Below are 23,155 nucleotides of genomic sequence, written 5' to 3'. Positions count from 1 at the left end.
TTTTTTTCTTTTTTTACATTGAGACTTTGTTTTAAATATTGCATAAAATACTTTTCGGGGTATATTGGAACATGAAAATTTGCTTTTGAGGTTTGATTACAAAGTGAAAAGTCTGAGGCATGTGTATACCAGGTTTTGTTACAGACATATTTAAGTTGTGTGACAAAAAAGGATACATAGTAATGTGTTCTAACTTTATCATCCCTAGAGGGAGACCTGGCCTTACAGGGCAGCATTGGGAGTCTGTCTCTAAGTGACCTCACATCCCATGGAGAGTTCTACAGAGAACGGTTCACTACCAGTGGTGAAGAAGCACTCATCTTCCAGACTTTTAAGTAAAAATGTCAATCTTTTTCTGACTTGATATTTTATCATAATACTTGCTGTTTCAGATTCTTGTTGGCTAGACAATGAAGAAAACTTTAAAAAGTTTTTACCTTCTTAGAGGTGAAATTGAGAAGTTATTATGAGGAGTTCTTCCTGGCTTTAAATTTCATTAAAATGGATCTGTGTTGAAGTGGGCTACTTAAAGCTTCATAAACAGATGGGGTATGAGTTAGGTGCGGTGGGTCATGCCTGTAATCTAAGCTCTTTGGGAGGCCAAGGCAGATGGATTGCTTGAAGCCAGGAGTTCGAGACCACCCTGGGCAACATAGACACTGTCTCTGTAGAAGAAAAAAGCCATCTGTGTGTGGTGGTATGCAACTGTAGTTCTAGCTACTTGAGAGGCTGAGGTGGGAGGATCCCTTAATCCCAGGAGTTGGAGGCTGCAGTGAGCCATGACTGTGCTACTGCACTCCAGCCTGAGTGATGGAGGGGGGCCTTGTCTCAACACACACACGCATACACACACACCCACCCACCCACCCCAGATAGGGTATGATTGAATACTTCTGATTATTAAAAGCCCTGGGCTCTCTTGCTGGTTTTCCACGAACTTGGTGTATGTCCTGAGACAAGTCATGTAGTCTTCATGCATCAGTTTTTCTATATATTAAGGGGACTGAATCATTCGAACATTTCTGAGCTTCCATGTAGCTCTAAAAGTTCTGGAATGATTTCAGCCTCAGAAGGTTGTTGAGGATATGAGTTCATTATGCATTTTTGTTTATAAACATGATCTATATTGAATTGTTTCTATGTTAGATTTTAGAAAGGGATCTTTAGGCATGGCTGGTTATTAAAGAATTATTTTCTCAGGACCGGGCGTGGTAGCTCACGCCTGTAATCCCAGCACTCTGGGAGGCTGAGGCAGGCAGATCACCTGAGGTCAGGAGTTTGAGACCAGCCTGGCCAACATGATGAAACCCCATCTCTACCAAAAATATAAAAATTAGTGGGGTGTGGTGGCGGGTACCTGTCATCCCAGCTAGTTGGGAGGCTGAGGCAGGAGAATAGCTTGAACCTGGGGGATGGAGGTTGCAGTGAGCCGGGATCGCGCCACTGCACTCCAGCCTGGGTGACAAGAGCGAAACTCCATCTCAAAAAAAAAAAAAAAAAAGCTTTTCTCAGAAAATAGGGAGTTTAAAATGGTGGTTTTCAACCCTTTTTTTTTTTTTAATCTAAGAGGTATTAGAAAATATAGATGTCCAGGTCTGCCTCTATGTATTCTGATTTAATTGGTCTAGGGCCATGCTCAGTCTCTTTTTTTTTTTTTTTTTTTTTTTTTTTGAGACGAGGTCTCACTCTGTCACCTAGACTGCAGTGCAGTAGTGTGATCTCAGCTCAGTGCAACCTCTGCCTCCCAGGCTCAAGCGATTCTTCCACTTCAGCCTTCTGTGTAGCTGGGACCGCAGGCATGCACCATCACACCCGGCTAATTTTTTGTATTTTTGAGAGATAGGGTTTCACCATGTTGCCAGTCTCAAACTCCTGAAGTCAGGCAGTCTACCGGCCTGGGCCTCCCAAAGTGTTGGGATTATAGGCGTGAGCCACCGTGCCTGGCCAGTCTTTTTTTTTTTTTTTAATGCTGATGTTCAACCAAGGTTGAGAAAAACTGTTTCAAGAAGATATCTGAGGGCTTTTTCATTTTTAGGGGGGTTATATTATACCCTGTTGAAAATGGATTTGTTTGTGTTACATACCTTGGTGTCATGACTCTAAAATAAATCAGATAATTAATGTAAAATTCTTTATTTTCCGCCTAGCCCAAAATAAGTACTCAGCAATGTTGGTTGACTGTGTCCTATTTAATAATATTTTTATGGCACCATGCTCCATTAAATTCACAACAATTTGTAGAAGTCTTCTAATTTATCTTCGACTATAGATTCCAGAACTCTTTGACTTATATTTGACTGAAGTAAAAAGATGTCTTTCTGCCTCTAGAAGACAGTTTTTCCCAGAAACATTGATTCTGATGCCTAATTTTCTTTACCCATTAATTCATGGCCTTATTTTTATTGTTTTTCACACTTATATCCTCACAATCTTTGCCAGGAACTTGGTGAGCAGGAATAGTTACCTTTCAGGGCAGGGAAAAGAGGCAGGGAGAAAGGTCAGAGCCTCAAGTGGCCTCTGAGTGACCTCAGTGCTAGAGCTGTCCACCTGTTTATACTCCTGGCTATCACACCTTTATCCCATCACAGAAGCTTACAAAGGGAGTAATTATTAGAGTTTGCTTTGTAAAGCCTAATTTTGGATTTCCATTTCATAATTAAAGCTGGTTTTAGGGAAGCCCCTAAACCAACCTGAGTTTTCTTGAAATACTAACTTGTGTCTTGCTGTTATCTGAGTCACACTTTTATCCTAATTTTTAGATATGGACGGCCTGACCCTCTGCTCCGGAGAGAACACGACATTCGCGTGAGCCTCCGGATGGCCTCTGTGCAGTATGTGCATACTCAGCGTTTCCAGGCGGAGGTGGTGGCCTTCATTCAGCATTTCACTCAGCTGCAAGATGTCTTAGGGCGCCAGCGAGCTGCTATTGAGGGGCAGACGGTAGGTAGCCTGGGCCCTCCAAGCTGCTTTTCCAGTTTGAGTGATCAGTAGAACTTTTAGGCCTCTAGAGATAAATCTGGAAGAGTAAAGGTAATATATCCTTGCTAATATGTTCTCCGTGTAGATTAGCTACAGAAATCTGTGTGTGATTGAAGAGCTTTATTCCTTATTTATTGTATCTCACTTAAATTACCTTCAAACTTTAGCTTTTACTTTCTGTAAAAAAAGATAAGGGAGATTTACAAAGAACACGTAAGACTTCTGGTCCCTTTTAGGACTTCAGTGGGGATGTTTTTCTTGGAAAGTGGTAGGTTTTTTCTAAATGCAGTAGATCAGAAGCTCTAAACTGAGTTGGTGGCACCCGTGGGGTCCTGGTAGTTTATTCATGGCACATCCTAGGCCAAAGGAAACACCTAATGGTATTTCCATTTACAAAGTAAGTAAGTCTAAACAACAAGTACATATGTCCTAACAACTTAGTAGGTGTTTGAAAAAATAATAACACATAAATGGAAAGAATAATATTTAATTCTTAAGGAACCACAGTGACTGGTAGGAGGTATGCGCATGTTAGGTATTGCATAACTTCTCAAACTTGGAATCAGGTTGGACATTACAACCCTCACTTCCTGTCCCCATTTATCTTCTTACGGTACTTGCTTTTTATCACAGCAACCGCTGAAGACCCAGCTTTGCAAAGATAAGACCTTACTGAAAGGAGTATAGAATGATCTATTATTGAATGCCAACTACCACAAGCTACTAGTTAGTGCAGTGTCTGGCAGATGTTGTTTTTCCTTCAAAAATTTAAAATGTCCTGGCAGCCGGGCGTGGTGGCTCACGCCTGTAAATCCTAGCACTTTGGGAGGCTGAGGTGGGCAGATCACGAGGTCCAGAGATCGAGACCATCTTGGCCAACATGGCGAAACCCCGTCTTTACTAAAATACAAAAATTAGCTGGGCATAGTGGCATGTGCCTGTAGTCCCAGCTATTCGGGAGGCTGAAGCAGGAGAATCGCTTGAACCTGGGAGGCGGAGGTTGGAGTGAGCCGAGATGGCGCCACTGCACTCCAGTCTGGCGACAGAGTGAGACTCCGTCTCAAAAAAAAAAAAAAAAAAAGTCCTGACAGCTGCAAGCCTTCACCACCCTGTGGTGTCTCAGTGCAGTTTGGGAACCACAGAAAGCAACAATGTACTTTTGTAAAAAATGTGTTATTTTTCCTTTTTTAAAAAAACTTTATGGCCAGGCGTGGTGGCTCACACCTGTAATCCCAGCACTTTGGGGGTCGAGGCGGGCAAATCACTTGAGCTTAGGAGTTCGAGACCAGCCTGGGCAACATGGTGGAACTCTGTCTCTACAAAAAAATACAGAAATTAGCCAGATGTGATGAGGCATGTGCCTGTAGTCCCAGGTACTTGGGAGGCTGAGGTGGGAGGATGGCTTGAGCCCAGGAGGTGGAGGTTGCAGTGAGCTGAGATCATGCCACCTGCACTTCAGCCTTGGTGACAGAGCCAGACCATGACTCAAAAAAAAACAAAAATAAAACTTTATTAGGTAAAAGATTATAATTTAATAAATAGATACTTTATAGTGGCAGCATTTTTAAAAATTACATTTTAATTTAAATAAAAAATGTTTGACTTGGTAGATATTGATTTGGTACCGTAGCAAAGTGAAAAAGGGCATTTGGAGAAAAGTCTCCTCAGTTATTTTTCTCCAACTGTCTAGTTTCTCTCCCTGGAAGCAATGAGTGCTGTTGGTTTCCTGCGTATCTTCCAGAGAATGTATTTTTAAAAAATATACAAGTAGCATAATCAAATGATAGAAAATCTGGAAAAAAGAATCATACTAGTATCTCTGCACTATAGCATGTTTTAATTTGTTTCTGTTGTTTTTTTTTCTATACATTTTTCTATGTATTTACTCATGGAATATATAACCTTTTTTTCTTTCTTTAAAAACTCAAAAAAAAAATTAGCGTTTTACACCTATAAAAGATTATCTGTAGCATGTATATATGTTACAGAGTATAATAATAAGATGAACATCTGTGAACCCACCTGTAACTGGAAATTAAAACATCAGGAAGACAGCTGCCTGCATATGCTGTGTTCCTTCCCTATTCCGTTCCCCTGTCAACTCCTCGGGTAACCACTCTGGTGATTTTTGGGTCTATAAGATCCTTTAAAATTAAAAAGAAAAAATTCCTAAATGGTATCTTTTGCTTTGCTTGTGATCTTTATAAAAATGGTGTTAAACCGTATTTAATGTTCCTTGACTTGCTTTTTCCCTCAGTTAGTGTGTTGATAAGATTCATTCATATTGTTACATACGATAGCATTTATTTTCACCATTGCATTTCATTCTGTGTATAAATGATTTATCCATTTTCCTTTGGAACACTTGGGCTGTTTACAGTGTTTAGCTCTTGTGTACTATGAGTCCTGATGCACATACTTGAGACTTTCTCTGATCTCTGAGATACCTGGCAGTAGAATTACTGAGCCATAGGGTGCGCACACATTTATCTTCACTAGATAAAGCCAGATCGTTTTCCAAAACAGCTGTCTCAATGATAGTCTCCCATCAGCAGTGTATAATAATTTCTTTTAATTCATATCTTTGCCAACACTCTTATTGTCAGACTTTTTATTTGATATAAAATGATATTACATTTATGGTCTGCGTATGCTTTTATAAAATAATTTAGATTGAGAAATAGCATACAGTGTATCAAGTATGTAAAACACAGTAGTTTTATACATGCACTTTTAGAATCCAGCTATTTTTCCTAGCCTTTTTTAGAATCTTTTTCCATCTTGCTTTGCGCTTTTCATAGATATCCTATGTAGCAACTATATAATCTATTAGTTTAACCATTTTCCTATTTTTAACATTTAAATTGCTTTCAGCTTTTCATTCTTATGACTAATGCTTTCATGAATATCTTTACAGAAGTGAAGTTTTTTTTTCACTTTTTGAATTATGTTTATAGTATTGATTCCTACAAATGATATGGTTTTATCAAAGTTATGAACATTTTTGTGACTTTCAATACAACTCTGCTATATGTTTTCTGTTAGAATTATTGTGTGCATTTAAAACAGTTATTTTTACATGTGTGGTTGAAACAGTGGTAAGTCTTATGGTGGTGAATCATTTGGGTTAGGAAATGAGATACTTGTATATTACTGAGTAATTGGGTTTAACTTCCTGGGTTAAGCAGAGTTGAACAATAAGTCTAAAGTTTTGCTTTATCAAATTATATAAGACAAGTAGGAGGTTAAAGGAATGTCTTTCTATTTTGAACATTGTTCAATATGTAGGCTTTGAAGAGAAGCTGATCTTCTCAAGAATCTTTAATTCTAGCTGTTTGAATTAGGTTTATATAGAGCTAAGATCTACTTTTATTTGTCGATAAGATTAAGAGGCTATTTTGTTTGAAATTTAAATTTCTTTCACCTTGTATTGGTGACACGTGTTTTTGACATGTAGCTGGGTTTTTATTCCTACATTTTCTGAGGTCTGTAAATAATGATTCAGTGGGACTTTGAATTTCTTTGTATTCTTAATGTTTGAAATAATAAGAGTATCAGTTGTACCAGATGTATTTGGCCAAATATAAATTATTTCCCATATGTTTTACCCCAGAAGTATGATGCAGTTTTTCTATGCCTTCCACTTTACATGTAACCTCTTATATTTGTTACACTTCTTCATTCACCTAGCAACTGGTATTGTAAAGTAATTCTGCACGTTAGAAATCTTGGGACAAATATCTTGAGTGTGGGTTTTGCTTCCATTAGCTATGTGACCATCAGGGAGTTATTTTTCTTACTATTCTTCCCTTGACTCAGTTATAGTAGGAATATGGAGATAGCAGAATTAAGTAGCCTGTACTTTTGGCAATAATTATTTGTATTAATGATGCTTTGGAGTTTTCAAAGTGCTTTCCTACACATTATTTCATTTGATCCTTATAACAACCCTGTTTGTTCATTTCTTCAGTAATTTAGGAAAGAGTGTGTCATGCAGCTTGCCAGGTGCTAGGAACAGAGTGGAAAACAAGAAAGCCAAGGTCATTGCCTTCATGGAGTTTATATTTCAGTGGGAGGATATAATCAAGGAAAAAAGATAATTAGTTATGATAATACCTAATGAGGCGGTGGCCGACAGATGTGTTACTTTCATTTTATAAGTGAGGAAACGTTGTTAACTCTTAGCCCTGGTTGTCTGGCTCATGATTCAGTGTTTTTTCCATTAACATACAACTGAACGCATGTTAAAGATGTAAGTGCTAGTCAGGATGCCTGTATATATATAAATACATAGCTGTGTGTACAGGAAAAAAGACTGAAAAGATATGGTGTTGATGTGGTAATAATAATAGCTGTTACATTTTCACCTCAGTTTTTGGGTGTATTGTCTCATTTAATCCCTACACCTCTTTGAGGTAGGACTTACGGCTTATTATTATTCCCATTTTATAGATAAGGAAACGGAGGCACAGAGACTTTAACAACTTAACCAAGATAACCAAGCTACTAAGTGGCCAGGGGTTTATTAGTTTTATCTTTTAAAATAACCAACTTATTCAGGCCTGTATTATGGCCGAGGCATACTCTCAGCCAATAGACCACTTGTTCTTATAAAGAATATATGTTCTGGGCTGGGCACGCTCACCCCTGTAATCCCAGCACTTTGGGAGGCCAAGACAGATGGATCACATGAGGCCGGGAGTTTGAGACCAATCTGGCCAACATGGTGAAACCCCATCTCTCCTAAAAATACAAAAAATAGCTGGGCATTGTGGCACATGCCTGTAATCCCAGCTACTCAGGAGGCTGAGGCATGAGAATCTCACTTGAGCCCGGGAGGTGGAGTTTGCAGTGAGCTGGAATTGTGCCACTGTACTCCAGCCTGGGCAACACAGCAAGACACTGTCTCAAAAAAAAAAAAAAATAAAAGTATGTTCTGTGGTTTTTGGGTGCAGTCATATTCTATAAATGTTTGATTTTTCTCTAATTGTCGGTTTCCTGTATCATTGACTTACGCTTTTTATTTTCTTCCTTCTACTTCAGATTTAATTTACTTTTCTTTTTCCAGCTTCTTAAGGTGGAAGCTTTCAATTAGTGATTTTTAAGTCTTTATTGCTTTCTAAAGTAATGGTGTAAATTTCTCTCTAAGCATTGTTTTAAGTGTATCCCACAAATTTTAATGTATTATGTCTTCCTTATCATTTTAGTGAAAATATTTTTCTATTTCCCTTGTGATTTCATCTGACCTAGGGGTTATTTAGAAGTGTGTAGTTTATTTTCCAAATATTTGGGGATTTTCCATTATCTTCTTGTTACTGATTTCCAGTTTAACTCCATGGTGGTCATAGAATATGCTCTGTATGATTTTAATTGTTTTATAAACTCACGAAACTTTTGGGAACCTGAGGTTATTTGGTGGTAAAATTAGGGAATTAATTATCCTCTGAGTCAGTTTTCCTTCCTCTTTCAGGTGAGAGATCAAGCCCAGCGCTGTTCACGGGTTCTCCTGGATATTGAGGCTGGTGCTCCTGTTCTTCTGATCCCAGAAAGTTCCAGATCAAATAATCTGATTGTAGCAAATTTGGGGAAGTTGAAAGTCAAAAATAAGTTTCTGTTTGCTGGTTTTCCTGGCACGTTTTCCCTACAAGATAAGGTGAGCAATCAGTATCCATTTCCTTTTCCGTTCAGCTAGTATTTGATCACTAATTGAAAAATTTGTATGCTGCTGTAAGATGATCCATAATTGCTGTTACTTTTGTAGGGTATGTGGCTTGAAGAATTTTTTTTGACATTTTATTGATATTTCAATTAACCTTATGAATTGAGGTAGTGTAAATTATAACTCTTAGTAAATGTAGGTAGTAACTTGTTTTAGCAAACAAACCAATGGAATCAACCTTCCATCTTTTTATAATGCTTTCTTTATATAAAAGCATTCCTTGTATAATATAAACGTTTTAGACTCTGTGGCTTTTTTCAGAGGATGTGATTGGCCCATGGTTTACTTGAAGCCATTTAAAAATGTCTTAATAATAACATCTTATACAGTATATTGCTTTACAGTTTTAAATTACTGTGGCACCTTTTTTTTTCAACTTTTGTTTTAGATACAGGGGGTACATGTGCAGGTTTCTTAGATGGGTATATTGCACCCAGATAGCATAGTACCCAATAGGTAGTTTTCCGACCCATTCCCCCCAACCCCCCGCTCCGCTGTAGCAGTTGACGTTAAACAAGTAAATGTGTTTCCCTGAGTTTTGTGAGCTCTCTTTGCAAATTATAGAACCTTAGGAGGGTATCTGTTGTTCTCATATTTATGTCCATCCATGAGTACTCAATGTTTAGCTCCCACTTACAAGTGAGAACATGTGGCACTTGCTTTTCTTTTTTTTTTTTTTTTTTGAGACAGAGTCTCACTCTGTTGCCAAGGCTGGAGTGCAGTGGCACCGTGTCGGCTCACTGCAACCTCCGTCTCCTGGGTTTAAGCAATTCTCCTGCCTCATCCTCCTGATTAGCTGAGATTACAGGTACCCACCACCACACCCAGCGAGTTTTTATGTTTTTAGTAGAGACGAGGTTTCACCATGTTGGCCAGGTTGGTCTCGAACTCCTGACCTCAGGTTATCCACCTGCTTCGGCCTCCCAAAGTGCTGGGATTACAGGCATGAGCCACCGTGCCCGCCCGCATTTGCTTTTCTGTTCCTGCATTAATTTGCTTAGAATTATGGCTTCAAGCTCCATCCATGTTGCTGCAAAGGACATGATTTCATTCTTTTTTATGGCTGTGACTTATCCATTTCTCATAACAGTGTTTGGAGGTAATTCGGATGAGGACTGTTGTTATTTGTGTTTTACATTGGGGAAACTAGGATTCTTTGAGAATAAACAATAAAAATAGAAACACCTAGTAATTTACAGACCCTTAAAGCTGAGAGGACCTTTTAGATGGTCCGATTAGTCCCCCTTCATCCATTTTTGCATTTGAGGAGACTGAGTGACATTTCTGGAACCAGAGATGAGGCCTTGTCATTCCTGGTGTGTGTTTTCATCATTCCTTGCTGGTTTCCACAGCAGCTCTTCCGTCTATTTGCTTATTCCTTGCAAACTCGTTTTAGTGTGTCAGAAAAGCACTTACTGAAATTCCCAGCTACTTATGCCTATTTTTAGTATAATAGCTAATAACATAGGGAGAGAGATGGCCTTTGAGATGTATGTAAGATTTGATTGCAAGATTTAAAAACTGCCGAAAATAGCAGTACATAGCTGCCATTTGCTGAATGCTTATTATACATCAGCCAGTGCTGTGCTCTTTACATATAAAAGGAAACAGCTCCCAATGCTTCTGACACCAAATGTGTTGGGTTTTCCCCCATACTAACCATTTTCCAACTGTGCAGATACCAACTTGTCTATAATTTAATTATGACATTAATCACTTGGAGTTAGCATAAGACCCCACAGGTCCCTAAAGACGGCTCCCCACTCGGACACCAATCACAAGTCCAGGTCTCCTGTATGTCTGACAGACTAGCTATAAGCTTGGGGTTCCCATAATGCCTCCTGAGGTTCAGTAATTTGCTATAGTGGCTCATAGAACTCAGGGGAACACATTTACTGGTTTGATATGAAGGCCGTAATAAAGGATATAGCCAGATGAAGAGATGTGTAGGGCGAGATCCCGTAGCGTCCCGAACACAGGAGCTTCTGTGCCATGGAATTGGGTGCTTCATCTCCTGGACTGTGGATGTATTCACCAACCTGATATCTCTCTGGACCCCATTGTTTAGGCTTTTAGTGGAGCCCCCATTACATGGGCATAATTAATTAAATCATTGGCCATTTGTGATTAGACTCAATCTCTAGCCCTGCTGCTCTCCCTGGAGGCCTGGGCACTGAAACTGAAAGTTCCAACCCTCTAATCACATAGTTGCCTGTACTTCCAGCAACCCCCATTCTAAAGCTATTTAGGGGCTTTTAGCCACCAGTTATCTCGTTAACATACACAAGGACATTTTATCACTCTGGAGATTCCAAGGGTCTTGGAAACTCTTGTGTGAGGGACTGAGACCAAATACAGTTATGGTCCTTTAGCTACAGGGAGATACTTGGGAGAATGATGCATCCTTAGGTGATTTGCTTGCTCTGTGATCATCATAGAGTGTCCTTACACAAACCAAAATGGCTTAGCCTACTGCACACCTAGGCTCTATGGTATAGCCTGTTGCTCCTAGAATACAAACCTGTACAGCACAGTACTGTGTTGAATACTGTAGGCATTTGTAACACCATGATAAGTATTTGTGTATCTGAACATATCTAAATATAGAAAAGATACAATAAAAATACTGCATTATAATCTTATGGGACCATCATAGTATATGTGGTCTGTGGTTGACTGAAATGGCATTATGCGGTGCATAACTGTATTTGTTTGTGTTAAATCTTTACTTTGAGGCCATACTAAAATTTTTAGGAGGAAATCACTTCTAGCCAGAACGTGTGACCAAATTCACCAGGACCATTTTTGTTTCTCTATCCTTCCTAAAAAGGTAATGGACTGAATTTCCTTATCAGATATATCTATATATGGATTTACCAGCAGACCCTGAAGTTAGCCTTGGCAGAAGAATTGCCAGAATACTTAAGAAATTTTTGCAAAAGGGTTCCTATTTTTTAAGCCAAATAATAGCACAGAGTTTGTAGCGTTTTAATGAAAAAAATTTCCGTGTATTTGTTTTTGAGGATTTGATTTTAAGTGGCAGTGCATACAAGGATCGCTTTTTCTTCAAGGTATAATGTGCTTTTTTTGCAACCTGACTATTCTGAAAAACCTTATGGGATTCAGCAGTCAATCCACATTCACATACTTTAAAAAGAAAATTAAAACCAACCCTTTAAAATATCTCATTACTTGAGAAAGCCTGCTTATTAACTTTTTTTTCTTAGTGTTTGAATTATTTCCCTACTATGTAAAGAAGTTGTTCTTAAAGCCCATTAAAAAGAATTTCTTTTTTTTTTTTTTTAGCCCTCAGTAGTACTTTCTTGGTGATCTTATTTTATATCCTTAAATCCTAGAAAAACTATCTTACTAGGTACCAGTGATTGTTCTGTAGAATTCCATAAGGGCTGTTTGGAGTGTGTCGTTTGTTCAAGTGTTTGTAACCAGATAAACGTATCTGTGAAGTTTACCTCCCCATGCATACAGTTAAATATAATTGATTACAGTCTATATGAAATGAATAATTACCTTCTTCACCATCCATCATTTTGTATTTGCGTTTGCCCTTGAATACATTTGCATGTGTGAGGTTTGTCTAATATGCATTCCAGTGGTTAAAGAACAGGAAATAATCCTGAAATCAAAGCTTGGAGAGGGGTTATTTGCCCTTGAGTTCCAGGACTCCTGTGTGTTTGGAATTGTTTTACATAAATCCATGTCTTAATGAGTACAAGATTGAGTTTTTTTGCATATGCTTTTATTTCATTTTTCTCAACCATAGCTTATGCTTAAACCACAATTTCTAAGTCAATGTCTTTGAAAAGCTTTGGGTTAATCTTCTCAAGCCACTGATTTATTTAAACCAACTACAGAGAGGATGTAGAGATGAATCAAATCAAAGGGCAACAAATACTTTACAGAGTTTAAATAAACTAAGCGAGAGGGAAAGGTTTTAATGTTGAAATACTTAAATAATGACATTTACCTAGTAATCTGCCTTGCAAAAAAAAAATATTGCAGAAAGCAAGAACTAGTTTCTTTTACTTGTAATTACTACTTGAGAGAACTGTGAAAGGGAGCAGTGTTTTTGTATTCTTTTCCAAAGCTGAGATGAGTCAAAATAAAGGCAGCCCTAGAGGGAGAGCCATCCTTCCTCTCTTCCCAGATGCAGTTGAGAATGGCAAGATGGGAACCATGATGCTGCGGGAGCCATGCAGACATGTAGCTCTGAGGCCTCCATGAAGAAGCCCTGGGAAGCTTAAAAGTCAATTACTGAATTGTTCTGGTGAAATAGATTTTCCTCTGTTAGCAATTAACCGAATGAAGGTACTAAGTGTGTAAGAAAAGAGTAGTATTTCTAATAGAATTACTGAATCTATTTTATTCTCTGTTAGCCCTTCTTAATTTGTATGTCCTTGAGCAGAAACATCATAGGAATGGCTGGCCTCTTTTGTTTTCCATTTTGTTTTCATTTCCACAGTTACTTAGATGGGAAATGTAAACCCATGAGGGGAGATGTCTAGAAAGTACAAACACATTGGAGCCATGTTGCCATTAGATGTGTTTTCTTAAAACAATACGCCCCTCCCCAAAAGCAAAGCAACAGACTATCATATAGCTGAGACTTGCTTTTGCTGCATTTGACCTTGATTAAACCACTTGAAGCAATTGGCGTCTTCACATTTGCTCTTGAGCCAAGAGATGGTATCTTCCTGCAGAAGTTTTCAGCAAGTATTGAACTATATGTAACATCTCTGCTGATAATTTTTTGTGGCAGTAAATGTCATGATCCTGGTAGCCTCTTGTTTATGGGATCTGGGAGGCTGAGGGAAGTATAAGTATTACAGAGTCTTTGAACACTCTAGGGACTGGGATAGGACTTTGGAGATATTAAAGATAGAGTCCCACTGCCAGTGCTGCCCCCTTCCCATTTCCTGCATTCTAGTTTTATTTTGTTTCTTCCCAGGAATCTGTGCCTTCAGCTTCCCCAACAGGTACTCCCAAACACAGTCTGAGGAAAACGACAAGCACGGAGGAGCCCAGGGGAACCCATTCCCAGGGGCAGTTCACGATGCCTCTTGCTGGAATGAGCCTAGGAAGCCTGAAGAGTGAGTTTGTGCCCAGTACCTCCACCAAGCAGCGAGGGCCACAACCCACACTGTCTGTTGGCCAAGTGTCCAGTAGTCCAGGTAAAAGAGGAGAAAAGCTGCATAATACTGAAGGTGGGGAAATTCACAGGACTGTTCAGGAACCTGAAGGGGGTGGGCATTGTGTTCAGGCAAATGTTAACAAAGAGATAGCATTTCTTTAATGATGATGAGATTTTGATTTTGCTTTGCAAGGTTTAAGAGTTTTAGGTGTAGATTTATCATTGGATGACTTCTACAGTAGGGTTAAATTAGCAAGATACAGTGTAATTAAAGAGATTTTTAGATAGCCTATTAGGACTTTTTTCTTATAGGTGAAAATAGTTGCCACCAGATAGTGATAGTGTAAGTAGAAAGAGTCCTGCATTCTGCAAGCCACTACCCAGACACTGTCCTTGCGAGCCACTAACTCTAAAAAATATAAAAGAACACATTAAAAAATATTAGCGTTAAGTTAGGCAACAACAGAAATGCTGTAGCACAGAATTTAAAAGACATGAACCATCTGGTTATTGGTGTTCTTCTCTCCAATATAAGAATTAGTCATTCCAAATGAGAGCACTATTTTGGAGGCTTTTCTGGTTTTATGTATTTTTTTTCCCCTTGAGACAGGGTCTCTCACTGTCTCCCAGGCTAGAGTGCAGTGTTGTGATCATGGCTCACTGCAGATTGACCTCCTAAGCTCAATTGATCCTCCCACCTTAGCCTCCTGAGTAGCTGGGACTATAGGCATGCGTCATCACACCCAGCTAATATTTTTTTTGTGTGTATTTTTTGTAGAGATGGGGTTTCACCATGTTGCCTAGGCTGGGTCTTAAACTCCCGAGCTCAAGTGATCCTCCTGCCCCGGCCTCCCAAAGTGCTGGGGTTACAGGCATGAGCCTCCGGGCCTGGTCTCTTTTCTATTGTTAAATGTGTTCTGGATGAGTGATGTGCCTGATAAGTGGGAGCTGCTCTGAGCTGCTAGAGAGGGAGGCAGAATATGATGAGCTGCAAAGATCAGTCCAGTGTGATGAGACTTTGCAAGATGCAGGACACTAGCTGAGAGAGGCTGCTGAGTGTCTTGTTACATAGATCCGAGGAGTTGTTAACTCTCTCTGGTACCTTATAGTCCTAGTGGTGACAGGAAAGTGGTTTTAATTATGTTGATCATTTAACAGGATAATTTTCATCACCATAGTAGTAGTTGTGAAACACTATGTGCCAAACATTGTGATGCATTATTTACATTAATTATTTTGTTTACATTACACTCCTGTAGAGTTTTATTTTTTTCAATTTTTATTTATTTATTTATTTTTTTGAGACGGAGTCTCGCTCTGTCACCCAGGCTGGAGTGCAGTGGTGCAATCTTGGCTCACTGCAAGCTCTGCTTCCCAGGTTCACACCATTCTCCTGCCTCAGCCTCCCGAGTAGCTGGGACTACAGGCGCCCGCCACCATACCCGGCTAATTTTTTGTATTTTTTAGTAGAGATGGGGTTTCACCATGTTAGCCAGGATGGTCTCGATCTCCTGACCTCATGATCCGCCCTGATTTCACAGATGAAGAGGCAAAGGCTTGCAGAGATTGGGTAACCTGACTTGCCCAAGGTTATGAGGTAGTAATGGAAGAGTTGGACTACGAATTTTGGCAGTCTGACTCCAGAAGCGAATTGTAACTGAACATGATACTGCTTGCCAGTCTGTCTGCATGCGCATATAGAACACAGAGGGGGCTGCACCTGAGGGCCACTCAGCATATGGTGCCTGCCGCCGCTGATGTTATGACGTCCGTGATGATTAGAAACAAGGCCAGTCTTACGTATGTATTGGTGGATGCCTTTAAGAAGTGATTTGGGATGTTTTATAGAAATAATGTCTCTTTTTTAACAGTATATCTCCTACTGATTTGCTGTTTGTTTCTGAAACTTCACTATTAATGATACATTGTCTTGGATTAAGACAGTGGTTTTCACACTGTTTCCATGTAATCCTAGGATTCCATAGCAGTACCCTAGAGCAGCAGTCCCCAACCTTTTTGGCACCAGGGACCAGTTTCATGGAAGACAGTTTTTCCACAGACAGGGTTGGGGATGTTTTCAGGATGAAACTGTTCCACCTCAGATCGTCAGGCATTAGATTCTCATAAGGAGCACACAATCTAGATCCTTCTCTTAGGCAGTTCCCAATAGGGTTTGCACCCCTATGAAAATCTAATGCCACCACTGATCTGACAGGAGGCAGAGCTCAGGTGGTAATGCCCACTCACCTCCTGCTGTGAGTACCCGTCCGTGGCCTGGGGGTTTGGGACCCCTGCCCTAGAGAATCTCTAAAGCCTGCTTCGTTCACTTTCCTTCCCCCCTTCTAGCAGATCAGCTCTACTTTTTATCTAGTCCATGTATTTATCAATGTAATTAACTAATAAAAAACTCATTTTTTCAGTGCCCACTTAATGCCAGATGTTATGATATTTTATTCCCTAGTATATTAACATGCTGTTAGACATGGCTCCTCCTATAACGCTACTTATAGACTAATGAAAAAGACAAAAAGACATTGAGCATTTAAATATTGATAGATTATAATAAATGTTATCACGGAAAAGACAGAAGAAGAGAGAAGACTGAATTTAGATGAGATGGGAGGGCCATGCCACCTGTAAGGCTGTTGAGGCAGCAGAGAGCTTAGCATTTTGGGGTAACAAAGGACAGTAAGCCTGAGGCCTAGTGAGCAGGAGAGAGAATGGCTTGAAATGAGCTTGGGAAGGAAGGCAGTGGGCTTGTGCAGGGCCTTGTAGGGATTTGGGGGAGTTTTACAGAAATAATTTTTTTTTTACTTTTTGTTTTGAGACAGAGTCTTGTTCTGCCCAGGCTGGAGTGCAGTGGTGTGATCTTGGCTCACTGCAACCTCTGCCTCCCAAGTTCAAGCCATTCTCCTGCCTCAGCCTCCTGAGTAGCTGGGATTTGGGCACCCAACACCACCCCTGGCTAATTTTTATATTTTTAGTAGAGACTGGTTTCACCATGTTGGCCAGGCTGGTCTTGAACTCCTGACCTCAGGTGATCCGCCTGCCTTAGCCTCCCAAAGTGCTGGGATTACAGGTGTGAGCCACCGCTCCTGGCTTACAGAAAGAATTTTGGATTAACCGTAGCCAGTAAGTGTATAAAATAAGTGAATGTTATGGACTGTTTATTTTTTTTAAGGATTACTCAGGTATTTTGTGGGGAGAGTGGTTTTGTGACAGCTAGAATGGAATTATGCAGGTCTAATGCAGGAGAGTTCTTTTTGGTCTAGGCAAGAATGAAGGTGGTTTGGATCTGGTCAGTGGAAATGGAAGTGGTTACATGTGGCAGTATTTGTTTGAAAAAAGAATTTTAGTGCTGGGAAAAGTTTGTAAACCTTTTGGTAGCATTGTGTGTGGGGAAGGATTGCATACGGAGTCAGATTTAGTCACCAACCCCCCAGCCTCAGTTGTTGTCACAGCATGGGCATAAGACACTGTAGAACTGTGACGCGGTCTGTGCTTGGAGTGGAGGCGGGTGGGCAGAGTGTGTCGAGCACATGGAGCTTTGCATAAGGAGATCTGGCTGCCATAGTGGAGACTCTGGACAGCCAGTTTTCTGAGTAGTGGCCAATGCGGGGAAGCAGGCAGCTGTAAACATTTTCAAAGACAGAATGAGCTTTCCATTTTTTATTTGTTTAGTGCAACCCCTTGGGTCCTCTTTTCTTCATTGCCTCTCTTTCCTTGGGTCCTTGTAGAAGACCATGTCTGCCTGCTGGATTGCATTGTCGTGGATCTCCAGGACATGGACATCTTTGCTGCAGAGAGACATCCAAGAGAATACTCCAAGGCACCAGAGGACAGTAGTGGAGATCTGATCTTCCCTTCCTATTTTGTGCGACAGACAGGAGGAAGCCTCTTAACCGAGCCTTGTAGGCTGAAATTGCAGGTGGAGAGGAACTTGGATAAGTGAGTGTTTTTTTGTTTTGTTTTTTTTTTTTTTTTTTTTTGAGATGGAGTCTCGCTCTGTCCGCCAGGCAGGCTGGAGTGCAGTGGCGCAATCTCGGCTCACTGCAACCTCCACCTCCCACGTTCAAGTGATTCTCCTCAGCCTCGGCCTCCCAAGTAGCTGGGATTACAGGCACATGCCACCATGCCCAGCTAATTTTTGTATTTTTAGTAGAGATGGGGTTTTACCATGTTGTGATCTTGAACTCCTGACCTCAGGTGTTCTGCCTGCCTCAGCCTCCCAAAGTGCTGGGATTACAGGTGTGAGCCACCATGCCCAACCAATGTTTTATATCTGAATAACTGTCTATGATAAGTAGAATCTTAACGTGGAAATCAGTGCTATTAAGATAAGTTTGGAAGAACTGGTTATTCACTTACTTCTTCATCTATTTAACAAATGTTTATTGAGTCCCTACTGTGTGCTGAACATGAGGGCTACTATGATGAAAGAGAAAACTAATTCCTTTGAAGGAACTTATGTTTTGTTGAGGGATACAGGTAGTTAAGCAGATGATTCTAATTTAATGTTTGATTTGATCTTTTTTTTTTGAGATGGAGTCTCACTCTGTCACCAGGCTGGAGTGTAGTGGTGAGATCTCGGCTCACTGCAACCTCCGCCTCCTGGGTTCAAGCGATTCTCCTTCCTCAGCCTCCCAAGTAGCTGAGATTACGGGTGCACACCACCACGCCTAGCTAATTTTTGTATTTTTAGTAGAGATGGGGTTTCACCATGTTGGCCAGGATGGTCTCGATCTCTTGACCTCGTGATCCACCTGCCTTGGCATGCCCACCTGCCCACCTTGGCATATGGACATGGTGGCTCACGCCTGTAATCCCAGCACTTTGGGAGGTCGAGACGGCAGATCACAAGTTCAGGAGTTCGAGACCAGCCTGGCCAACATGGTGAAACCCCATCTCTACTAAAAAAAAAAAATACAAAAATTAGCCAGGCATGGTGGCGTGCACCTGTAATCCCAGCTACTGGGGAGGCTGAGGCAGGAGAATTGCTTGAATCAGGGAGGTGGAGGTTGCAGTGAGCCGAGGTTGAGCCGCTGCACTCCAGCCTGGGCAACAGAGCAAGACTCAGTCTCAAAAAAAAAAAAAAAAAAAGAAAGAAAAACAGGTTTATTATTTGTATAGAGCATGATTTGAATTTCTTTTTGGCCACTCCCTTCACAGTTCTTGGTTTGGGCAAGTCATTTAATGTCACTTTTTTAGTTTCTCTCTGGATTAATGATACAACTTAGCTGTTCTCACTGGGATGTTTGTGTTTCAGTCTTACGTGTTATTCAAGTGCTCCCTGGCTGGTGTTCAGTTATGGTTGGCATGGGCTATATTTGGTTTTACTGGCTAAGCAGTCTTAAGAGGAGCTTCATTATTTAGAAATTGAACACTTTGTTTTCTTTTCAAGCAATGCTTTCCAAAAAAAAAAAAAAAAAGCTTTCCTATTCAGCTTATCTAAACTTTCTCCACTCCCATTAGTGTTTCTGTGCAGATAATTGTATTCTGTTAGGCCTGATAGAAGGTGATGCTGAATGCAAGGTGTCCTGTCAGTCTCACACTGCACACACAGCAACCTGAGATGGCACTTGGTCAGCCGTCTCTGTTTTTCTTTGTTACTGCATCATTGTCTTTTAAAACTCTGTTGTATGTCGGCTTTTCTCTGCAGACAGAATAATTTTTTTTATATACCTCTGCCATTTCAAACACTAGCCCTCTCTATACTTAGAGCATAGTGTCTGTAGGATTCATGATGCCCAGTTCACCCATGGGAGGTTAGAGAAAGCTTTTTAGTATTGAGATGTGGTATAGATGTGTGCCCCTCCTCTTCTTCAACTTTACTTCTGTCCATCCCAGCTGAGATGATGAACCTATTCAGAGTTTATCCTAATGTCCCATCTGGGCTCAGTATGAAACACTGGTGTTTGCCTTTAGTTACCACTAAATCCAAAGAGTTAAATAAAGATCTTGGCATCTTTTCTTTATTGACTTCCCAACTGTAATATTTAAGCTCTTTGTGAGTCTCATGAGCTTGTCCTTATTAATAGATTAGTTAGTTAGCTCATACTAGGTTTAAGGATTTCCCTCCCTCCATTTCTTGCTCCTTCCTTCCTTCCTTCTTCCTTCCTTCCTTCCCTCCCTCCCTCTTTCCCTCCCTCCCTTCCTTCCTTCCTGCTTCCTTCCTTCCTTCCTGCTTCCTTCATTCCTTCCTTCCTTCTTCCTTCCTTCCTTCCTTCCCTCCTTCCCTCTTTCCCTCCCTCCCTCCTTCCCTCCCTCCCTCCCTCCTTCCTTCCCTCCCTCCCTCCCTCCTTCCCTCCTTCCCTCCCTCCCTCCTTCCCTCCTTCCCTCCCTCTCTCCCTCCCACAGGGTCTCACTCTGTGAGAATACAGTGGCACGATCACAGCTTACTGCACCCTTGACTTCCTGGGCTCAAGGGAACCCCCTACCTCAGCCTCCTGAGTAGCTGGGACCACAGGTGCACACCACCATGCCCAGCTAATTTTTGCATTTTTTGTGGATATGGGGTTTCACTATGTTGTCCAGGCTGGTCTCGAACTCCTGGGCTCAAGTGATCCTCCCATCTCAGCCTCCCAAAGTGCTGGGATTATAGGTGTGAGCCACCACACCTGGCCTGGTTTGAGGATTTTCTAAATGTAAATTTTGGGAGAAAAGGGGCTTTTTATAGTTGAAGCATGACAGTCATATTAACTTGCTTCATTTGGAGCTACATGAAATTTTTGTCATTGGAAGCAGGAATTACCTACTTGATAATGTAGGTGAGTACATTTTGTCATTGGAAGTAGGAATTACCTACTTGATAATGTAGGTGAGTACATTTTAGCCCCGTTATTTGGGTGTGAGCTATATCAATGTTAAGTTATGACTTGTTTGTGTAAGTGATCTTTTTTTCTTTTTCTTAGAGAAATAAGTCATACTGTGCCAGACATATCTATCCATGGCAATCTCTCCTCAGTCCACTGCTCTCTGGATCTGTATAAATACAAGCTGATACGTGGCTTATTAGAGAACAACCTGGGAGAACCCATAGAGGAATTTATGCGGCCGTATGATTTACAAGATCCAAGAATTCATGTGAGTGAGACCTTATATTCTTCTGTAACTCTCATAGTCTCAGCTGACGGTCACCCTGTGTAGCTATTCCTCAAACTCACCTGGAGAAAGAAGGTGGAACAACAAGCAAATTAGATTTCTTGGCGTATGAACCTATTTTTAGGATGGCATCATCAGCTGTGGATTGACAGGCATTTTCCTTTTGTAGACTGTCCTGAGTGGAGAAGTGTACACTTGCATGTGCTTCCTCATTGATATGGTGAATGTAAGTCTGGAGCTTAAAGATCCAAAAAGAAAAGAAGGTGCTGGGTCCCTAGCCAGGTATGCCTTTTATTATGTTATTATACTGTTAGTAACAGTATCCACATAATACACATGTTCTGCATTGACACAGAGCAGAGGTTGCAGAGTGATGGAATGTTGTCTGCAGAGTGTCTTTTGGTTGATATACACAGTGCTTTTGAAAAGTTTAGGTTGATGCTCTATCAGTCAACATAGGTTAGGTTATGCTGTAGTAACAGACAACCCCAAAGTATCAGTGACTTAAAACAGTGAAGATCTTTTTCTCCCTCATACTCTGTGGCCACTGTGGGTCTCAGGCTGCTCTGCTCGTTATATCGCTTAGGGTGACAGAGCGGCTAGTGTTTTGATGTGCCGGAGAGAAAATGAGCTCTGAATGGTCTTGAATGGCAACTAAATGCTCTGGCAGACTTCGTGGAGCTAAAATGTGGTCCCACACAGGGTGATGGAGTCAGAAAGTCCTGTCTTGCTGTGTGTCTGAGTAGTTACGGGGTGGGAGATGCAGAACCACTTGATGTGCAGCATTGATGCCTTGCTGGCCAACATTTTCAAAGTTAGGGGCTAGGCGCAGCTGCTCAAGCCTGTAATCCCAGCACTTTGGGAAGCCAAGGCAGGAGGGTTGCGTGAGGCCAGGAATTCCAGACTGGCCTGGGCAACATAGAGACCCTGTCTCTACAAAAAATTAAAAAACTAGCTGCGCATCCTGGTGCATGCCTGTAGTCCCTGCTACTCAAGGCATTAAGGTGAGAGGATCACTTGAACCAGGAGATGGAGGCTGTAGTGAGCCATGATCACACCACTGCACTCCAGCCTAGGCGACAGCTGGAAACCTGGTCCCCCCCGCCCCAAAAAGTTGCAGGATTTTATATAAAAGGTTTGTATTTAGCTTCTTTTGAAAAACTGGAAGCTTTGGCAATACTAGGTCCATGTTATCACTTGGAAGCATCTGGAAGCAGAGTAGCAATTGCTCCCTTGAAATGGGGCATATGGTTACCTAGTACTTTGCTTATTTCTGTCACTTCCTTAGTCAGTGTAGATGTATGAATTCATGATTACTGGTGTGAATTTTAAAGAGTACGTTTCACACTTAATAACCTTTTGTTTTTGATCTCTTATCAGCCCTGTAAGCTGGGCGTACATTATTCTTTTCCAGATAGAGTTTCTGACTAGCTTAAGGTCGTATGACTGGGAAAGTGGTTTGGCATTTGAAAACAGGACTTCAAGGCCAGTAATTCCCTGCTGAAGCACTCTGTCTTCTAGTTAGTCTTTCTGTTGAAAGTCCGCCATGGTCTGTACCTAACTCAGCTGATGAGAGCATTGCATACTGAAACCGTGGTCCCAGATTGGTGGTCTTGTGAGCCAGCAGTTTTATTCTTTACTTTTTTTTTTTTTAAAGACAGAATCTCTCTCTGTTGCCCAGGCAGGACTGCAGTGGTGCCATCTCGGCTTACTGCAACCTCCACATCCCTGGCTCAAGTGGTCCTCCCACCTCAGCCCCGCCAAGTAGCTGGGACTACAGGCGTGAGCCACCTCACCCAGCAATTTTTTGTGATGATTGGCTATGCCCTTAGTCTTTCTCAATATGGAATAATTCTGTATGTATTGTCATAATGGTACCGAGTAATTATGAATTGCTCATTGCAGCTTTCTCTGTTACGAAAAAATGATGGTTCCAAATGCATTTCCTGTTGGTAGATTAGTTGAATTATTCTCCATGTGAAGAGTATTATTTGTTCCCAGTACACTATAACAGTTTCACATAAACAGTTGGACAGACACTGGAGAGTGAAACATCCAGGCAAGCTAGAAGCTGACAAATGAAGGCCCAGAGGGACCCTTGACATCCTTTGGGGATATACAGCCTTCTTAGACTTCTGGTGGGTCATGGGAGTGATAACGGATTCAGAATATGTTAAACATGTGGTATTGTTACTTCTCATGCCGTT

General features: G+C 40.9%; 1 protein-coding gene across 8 annotated transcripts in view; it reads left to right on the top strand.

Moving 5' to 3' along the window:
• Positions 1–23,155, top strand: part of VPS13D (vacuolar protein sorting 13 homolog D) — a 294,776-nt gene that overhangs the window by 60,131 nt on the left and 211,490 nt on the right. For all 8 annotated transcript variants that reach the window (XM_055261411.2, XM_055261410.2, XM_055261409.2 and 5 more), the window contains exons 23-29: positions 209–335; positions 2,760–2,940; positions 8,450–8,632; positions 13,665–13,887; positions 17,585–17,795; positions 20,759–20,930; positions 21,118–21,230. In XM_055261411.2, coding sequence (XP_055117386.1) covers positions 209–335; positions 2,760–2,940; positions 8,450–8,632; positions 13,665–13,887; positions 17,585–17,795; positions 20,759–20,930; positions 21,118–21,230 — 1,210 coding nt within the window. The remainder of the gene's footprint in view (positions 1–208; positions 336–2,759; positions 2,941–8,449; positions 8,633–13,664; positions 13,888–17,584; positions 17,796–20,758; positions 20,931–21,117; positions 21,231–23,155) is intronic.

Source organism: Symphalangus syndactylus, chromosome 22, assembly GCF_028878055.3.
Source record: "Symphalangus syndactylus isolate Jambi chromosome 22, NHGRI_mSymSyn1-v2.1_pri, whole genome shotgun sequence".
Classification (NCBI taxonomy): domain Eukaryota; kingdom Metazoa; phylum Chordata; class Mammalia; order Primates; family Hylobatidae; genus Symphalangus; species Symphalangus syndactylus.
The sequence above is the reverse complement of the archived record's forward strand: the minus strand, read 5'-3'. Positions and strand labels throughout refer to the sequence as shown.